Source organism: Penaeus vannamei, chromosome 29 (assembly GCF_042767895.1).
Source record: "Penaeus vannamei isolate JL-2024 chromosome 29, ASM4276789v1, whole genome shotgun sequence".
NCBI classification, from domain to species: Eukaryota; Metazoa; Arthropoda; class Malacostraca; order Decapoda; family Penaeidae; genus Penaeus; species Penaeus vannamei.
The window spans coordinates 26,936,644-26,944,143 of NC_091577.1; the positions used below are offsets into that span (position 1 = coordinate 26,936,644).

General features: G+C 42.4%; 2 protein-coding genes across 4 annotated transcripts in view; one reads left to right on the forward strand and one right to left on the reverse strand.

Moving 5' to 3' along the window:
• Nucleotides 1–1,322, forward strand: part of LOC113808816 (ATP-dependent RNA helicase glh-2) — a 14,855-nt gene extending 13,533 nt beyond the window's left edge. For both annotated transcript variants that reach the window (XM_070142609.1, XM_070142607.1), the window contains exon 2: nucleotides 1–1,322. This exon is cut by the window's left edge and continues 757 nt beyond it. In XM_070142609.1, the coding sequence (XP_069998710.1) occupies nucleotides 1–770 (770 nt within the window). In that variant the 3' untranslated portion in view covers nucleotides 771–1,322.
• A 3,411-nt stretch (nucleotides 1,323–4,733) lies between these two features.
• Nucleotides 4,734–7,500, reverse strand: part of LOC113808815 (uncharacterized) — a 28,455-nt gene continuing 25,688 nt past the window's right edge. For both annotated transcript variants that reach the window (XM_027360307.2, XM_070142611.1), the window contains 3 exons: nucleotides 7,168–7,288; nucleotides 6,733–6,844; nucleotides 4,734–6,562 (listed from right to left, as the gene is read on the reverse strand). In XM_027360307.2, the coding sequence (XP_027216108.2) occupies nucleotides 5,715–6,562; nucleotides 6,733–6,844; nucleotides 7,168–7,288 (1,081 nt within the window). In that variant the 3' untranslated portion in view covers nucleotides 4,734–5,714. The remainder of the gene's footprint in view (nucleotides 6,563–6,732; nucleotides 6,845–7,167; nucleotides 7,289–7,500) is intronic.

Consider the following 7,500-nt stretch of genomic DNA (forward strand, 5'->3'; position numbering starts at 1 on the left):
GCTCTTCAGGTTCTGGCTTCGGCTCACCTGGGTCTTCAGGTTCTGGCTTCGGCTCACCTGGGTCTTCGGGTTCTGGCTTCGGCTCACCTGGGTCTTCAGGTTCTGGCTTCGGCTCACCTGGGTCTTCGGGTTCTGGCTTCGGCTCACCTGGGTCTTCAGGTTCTGGCTTCGGCTCACCTGGGTCTTCAGGTTCTGGCTTCGGCTCACCTGGGTCTTCGGGTTCTGGCTTCGGCTCACCTGGGTCTTCAGGTTCTGGCTTCGGCTCACCTGGGTCTTCAGGTTCTGGCTTCGGCTCACCTGGGTCTTCGGGTTCAGGCTTCGGCTCACCTGGGTCTTCGGGTTCTAGCTTCGGCTCATCTGGGTCTTCAGGTTCTGGCTTCGGCTCACCTGGGTCTTCAGGTTCTAGCTTCGGCTCACCTGGGTCTTCAGGTTCTAGCTTTGGCTCATCCGGGTCTTCTAGCTTTGGCTCATCCGGGTCTTCTAGTTTTGGATCATCTGGTTCATCAGGTTTTGGATCATCAGGATCATCCAGTTTCGGTTCCAGTGGATCGCCCGGATCGTCTAGCTTCGACTCCTTCAGCTTCGGATCCTCGAGCACTGGCTCTGCCTCCAGTGGGACCTCAGGCAGTTCCAGCGGTTTCTCAGCAGGAATTTCTTCGAATTTTGGGAACAACATTAACGGAGGCACTGGGTCGGTGGTCAAGAAATCCACAAAGGAAGGAGCGACCTCGGCTGCAACCGCGGATAAGGACGCTTCTAAAACCTCTTAATTCCCCTGTTTAATAAGTGATGGCTTAGTGCTTTGTCTCTATTCTTCTTCTGTTAAAGATGCACGTGCAGATTCCTTGCAATTGGGAATTCTGTTCCTTTAGAGACGTGATTTGCAAAACTATATATCTGTGATTTTTTACGGGAGTTAGATACTATACAGGTTTTATAATGGTCTTTATATTTTTTTCTCGACTCCCACTCTCTATATCGTTAATGATGCTCTTTTAAATAAACATTATCTCGAACAAGGCTCACAACCTACCTACGTATGTATAGTAACACATGTTTTGTTCACACAGCCAAGTTTGTCTGTGTAACTGAGGCATACAAATTATACTGAAATATATATACGTCTACACACCCTGACAGCAACACATCTACCCTTCATGAAGCTCAATGAATGGATGAATTTAAAAGTAATTTCACTTGCTCGGAGTCTGCAAGAGGTCGGGCTTTCATTTCCCATTTCCTAAACCGACTGTGAAATGTGTATGTACTTAGTGAACTTGTGACATGTTTAGATGCTACTGTGAAATAAAATATACATTTGGTATTGTATTTTCTTACAGGTTCCTGTAATTATGACGATTTATAGTATTGAAAATAGTCGTAACTGTGTATATACAAGTATATTCACTCAAGCATTTACATATATTCCCCTCTTAATCCCTTGCTTGTTGTCGTGGGGGGGGGGGGGGGGTAGGACACGGAGACTGAGGTCCAATATAGGGGATCATCCCCTAGAGCTCAGTCCTAGCCTCAATTAATTTGCATGGTCTTTTCTACTTCCCCTTTTCATTTCCCTTCTCCCCATGCCTGTCCACATCCTAAAGTGTGAGAGCTGTACTGAGAGAATGAAAGGCTGGCTTTGTGTCAGTCCTGGACGACCTTCGCACTCCGTTTGCTCTCTCTCCTTACCCTTTTCGCTACCCTACTAACCTAAAGTGCTCTACAACCTTGGTCATTTAATATATTTTGTCCCAACCGTTAACTCATTTTTACCCTCTTTGCCACACTATCATAATGCTGCATGTCCATTGATGTCCGGCACATGATTTGTTTTGACCGTTAACCATTCTGGGAATCCATAAACATCGCCGTATGAAACAAAAAACTTCCTTGCCCGGGAACTTTGCTCCCAAGAATCACCTTTTCACTACATTTTAAATACGCGGCAGAAAATGTTAAATGAAAATTAATTATCCATAAACATTTACTGTATGAGCATATTTGAAAAATACATATATATATTATGCATATACATATACAAACATATGTATATAATAGTAAATATACACATTTATACATATACACATACGCATACATGTTCATATATGCCCGTGCACACACACGTATGTATGCATATCTATATCGTCAAAAAATATTTTTAAAATATGGCGAGGAAAAATAGGACAGAAATTATCAGAGGTGATGATTAGCTGAATTTTTAAAAAGTTGGTCCAAAATAGACTACTGCTGAAAGTCAGTCAGGGGACGGATGCGATTACTTTGCTTGGGAATATAACATACAGTCTAAGGCTGAGAGAATGTGAAATTGTGAAGCAGTCTGGTGTTCATCCTTGCACAGTGCGACAGGTTAAGGATCGCAGAGAGGAATGCCCCTCATAATAGGGAGGATACACATGTCCCACTCACGAGAGGCAAAGTAGAAGCTAACCCCAACTTGGTAATTAAAAGAACGAGTATCTCTTGTTGCCTGAGGAGGCCCTCCTGTGAGAGGGTACAACTCTTTTGCCCTTGAATTCCTGCACTGCGCGAGGAATAACTTTGTCACATTTCACACCTCTGCAGTCTAAAGAGAATCATTCTCTCATTGTTACTGCATTACTTTGAAATGTACATAGGGATGGGATGTAATGTACATATATTTGGATAGAACATATATGTACATATGGTTGGATAGAAATGGTCATATACTGGAAGAAGAGCACACGGCGAGCACTCAACCAGTGTCACTCCTTAACTCTGGCCCAAGCGTATCGCGCTGCGTGACTGCCTCTTTACTGCAAAGTATTGCAGTAAAGAGGGTTAAAAGGAGTTAACGATTAGGATAAAGTGTTAAATGTCAAAGGTTATAGTGTTATAGGATAGTATGATAGGAAAAAAGGTAGAGGTAAATAAAGAAAAGGGTTAAGGGTATAGGGTGATTGGATGAAATGGTGTGTATCTGTTGCTGGGGAAGCTACAGGGACATTGGTTTAAGGAAAAACTGATAAAAGTGCTATTATGATTACGTGTAATACTGGTAGATATAGCTGTTGGAGAAGTAGCTGGAGAAGAGTCTGGGGGATGAGACTCGGGACGGTGAAGTATCAGAAAGAGCGTCAGGAGGGGAGGAATCCGGTGGAGGACACTGGTGCGTTGGGAAAGAGGAGGAAGTGGCACAGAGGGAACTTGCGGGGGAGGATGGATATCGGCAAATACTCTGAATGTAGAGGGTCTAGAAATAGAGAGATTGGAAGGTGGATGAGGGAGTGGAACATTTTCTTGGGTCATGTCTTGGAATTTTTGGATGTCTTCAAGAGTTTCTGAGGGGGATTTGGGTAGGGAGGTCTGAGAAACAAAGGATCTCTTGTGAAGAGGAGATACATGTTCGAAAAGGAAAAGGAGGGTGTGGAAGGCAAATATGGAGTAGAACGTTTAGGTTGCTTGGTGCGATAGGTCAAGTGAGGGGGGGGGAAGGGTAGGCATCGGAGAAGTGGTAGAAATTGGAGTATCTGGAATTAGAACGGAAAAAGCATTTGGCTGGCAGAGAGAGTAGAGGTAGGATGGTTCAGAATAGAGGGAAGAGATACTGTATTAAGAGATGGGTGAGGTTCGGCAGGAATAAGTTTGCCAGTAAGGTCAGTTAGGGTAGATAGAGCATGAGCTTGGGTTTCAGATGTAACTGTGACCAGGCGTGAACGATCGGAGCGACTGTGAAAGGTAACTTTGCTTACTTGTTTTTGAAGACACTGTTGAAAGAGAAGGGTATCCTCAGAGTAAGGGGCTATGGAGGAAATCACAAACAATCGGTTCCACTTGGCTGGGCCAAAGAGTACTCCAAAGGTTTGCAGAGGTAGAGGCAGTAGAAGGATGAGGGCGAAAGGAAGATGGGATGGTGTGGAGCGTAGTAGTTCTGTGAGGGTAGGACAACATGGATGAAGAGTAGTAATAAGGGAAGAGGGGTAGACATTGAAGAAAACTGTGCAGATGGAGAGGAGAATGGGAGAAAGGAAGGGGTTCTTTCTGAAGGTTGAGTGATAACCTGGGTGGGTGTTTTGGAATGGATAATCTTGTCAGTAAGCGTCAAGGAGGGGGTATTAGTGTCAGTGGTTGGAGCCGTGGTCAAAGGAAACCATCAAAATCAAATTTAGATGGGCTAGTGGGTGACTGGGTAAGCCCCAATGGCCTTTCGGCGCGGTTCTCACAACTTGGGAATGGGACAGAAGGGGATGAAGATACAGAAGTGTAGGGAAGACGTGTAAAGTTATAAAGTAGTCGATGTCTCTGTCGACTTTTTCAGTTGATATACACACACATATCACTTCAAATACAAGAGAAATTGGATAAATTGGGCGATGCTCATGCGACAAGGCCTTATATTTCTTGAATTGATCCCCCCCACATACACTTGGAGGAGCATGTTTTTGCATAACGAAAAAATCGTAAATAACCAAAATAGTATCAAAATTCTTCAGGCCAATGATTGTTACTCCGTACTTATTTGAAACAAAATAGCTTTCAATCAGACCCATATAACCACATCTATGATACCATTTCATAACTTTGTCCTTTACTTTTTTTTACTACTGCTACCACTACTATTACTACTATGACTAACATGTCTAGTCAGATACGTATTTTCTGGTCCATTTATTTACCCACATATTGCGTAAACTGGACAAACATACCAGCTTCATTCAAGGTCAGAAACCAAGGGTAAGATAGAACACTTTACGATATGCAGCAACATTTAATAACATTCAACGCACACACAACCAAACAATTCGTTGTTTTTAGGAAAACTAATATTAACATTATGGCACCATTTAACTGAATACAGTACGGTCATCACAAAGGAGCAAAATGTACAATAAAGTTACGTTAAGAAACACGAACAAAATTCAAAATAACACTTTAATCAAAACCCTGGAAAGATTAACATGTATCGTGGATTTAATGCTTTTGAAAGCAGTTCAGACATGTTCTGCTTACGGGTGATAACATTTGATATGAACAGTCTATGTACACAAAGCATGAAAGCATATATGGCTTGCTTCTACGTCTAGCTTCCATACTAAATAAGGACTGGCAATTTGAGAAATTCCATCGCATCAACACGGACAAATCATACTTTCTCAAATTAATCGAATTTTTTCTTCAGCCTTAGGATCTATATGGACATGCTGAAACAAGCACAAATTTAAGAAAGATACAGTTCCACGATGTATCAAGACAGTGTATTGTTATTACACTGAACATCCTTGCATATAATGTTTCTTAAGGGTAGTGAAGTATCATGCTACCATATCATTCACTGATAAACAATCCTAATGGATAAGACAGTATTCACACATCCGTGAACCGATGCTACTGTTGGAGTATTACACAATATTTTCAGCCTATATACAATCATTTGTTTAAATATATACAAACTAGACTAACAATTTGTACACTCTTTCTACATTAATAACAATCGAATATTTTGTCTCTCTCTCACTAATAGTAAATGTATAAAAATCCATAAATACTAACAATTATACATTGTATTTACACTAAATAGTTACTTTATATTCTGATGACAATTAACGTCATCGGAATAAAGCATTCCGAGCATCATTCAGTCAATGGCATCCTTTATAGTTCTCTGTTCAGACACAAAACCCCAATGCATTCCCTTAGGGTTCTCATGGAGGGACCTTGTGAGGAGCAGCAGAGGATCAGTGATCTGACAACATGTACTCAGCGTGAGAGTGTGTGTGGGAGCTGATTCCTCTTGGATCACTGAGTCTGCTTACAGAAATATTTGGTTCTATTTGCTGCCCTAACGCTCGATGTTTCGCAATGATTACGTGAGAATTTACCTTCATGGGAAGGTAGTGGTGGGTATTACTACTAGTCTCGTCTTTTGATGACTGACTGTTGCTATTTTGGTAAATATTTTTGCGTGCGATGGCTGCCTGTCGGAAGCCATTTTGCTTGTGAATCACGTTGTTGCCAGCTGATCCAAGTACTTCCTTTTTAATATTCGCACAGCCATGTTTATTCAAGTTCCCCTCTGCGTTGATCTTATGCTGTGGCACCGACATATCCAGATACCTCCCGTCGGGATCCTGACTGGTCCCTGGGCACCTTTGGATTCGAAGCATTTCCAAAGATGGATCTCGCTTAGTGGTATGCTGACCAGCTAACAGGATATTTCGCTTGCGATCGGACAGCCTCTCTGCGGCTCGCAAGCGGCTGTCATGCGGGTCTGTGTCCTCACCTCTGAGCAGGTCTACTCCACGGATAAGCAAGGTGTTTCTTGGAATCGGCAGACCATGTCCTTCACGGCTGTTGCGACGCATGTAAAGAGGCATTCTGCTCTGCGTCCCAAAGCGAGGGTGACCTGGTCCGGGAGGGAGAATGGAGTCACTGGCATACAGGATTTTCTTTGCACTAAACACATCTTTCTCGAAGGAATCAGAGGGTATGTCATCCTTGTAATACTTGAAGTTGCCTTCCCTCTCACTTGGCGTCGTGGTGGTTGTGAGGTGATACGACATATGGCTACTGCATCCATTCTCACCTGTCGACATAGTTGAAGGAGGTTAAGGTAAAATAACTAATGCCATTCATAAAACCACATTAGGAAGGGATATGCTAGATACTTGATCTCAAAAGCACACTTGTATGAATAGCTGCATGCCTGTAAAGTGAAAGTAAACAGTAAAAGTAACGCATAGTATTACAACGTACTTTGAGAAGATTTCCGGCAAGGGCCCACAGAAGGGCAGCACATGCGCTTACACTTGCACATAGCAGTAACGTCATTATCCTTGCAAGTGTACATGATTATCATGAGGAAGCTCTGCAAAAAGAAAGTGTAATATCAACAAACATGCAATAATTGGTACACTTGAAATGTTACATCTTCTCTAAATACCGCCGGTTTTCTACTTTTTTATCAACTCTATCTTAGCATAATTTGATACACTCAATACCCGAAGCATATAAAGACTTCATAGCGTGGTCAGTATTTTTAAGTACACGAATAAGAACCATATTTAATAAAGATAAGTGTGTTTATGGATGTGCAGCATACATCAGACTAGGCAACATTATGTTTAAATAGAAAAGCATCCACAATACCTAACAATTAATAATTTGACACAGCAATGGTGCTTCACCTACCTGCATAAGCGTAGCGAAGCAGAAGAAATATCGGCCGATTGGGTGACCATACACAGCGCTTGTCACCACCAGCACCCACTCCCCCACCAGAAGCAGCACCTGATGCCACAACCTGTCACGTCTGTTAAGAGAAATGGAACGGTTTATTCTTGTCTGCAATTTCCCTTTAGGCTCGAATGTACGTCACATTCTTTTTGTTGTTTACGAGGAACTTGAAGAATGAGCATGTGGATAGAATAAACAAGAAAATAAGAGTTAATACAGCCTGTGTTGTCCGTGAAACATCCGTCACAGGAAGACAATTATACTGGAGAAACAGCAACGCACAGGGGA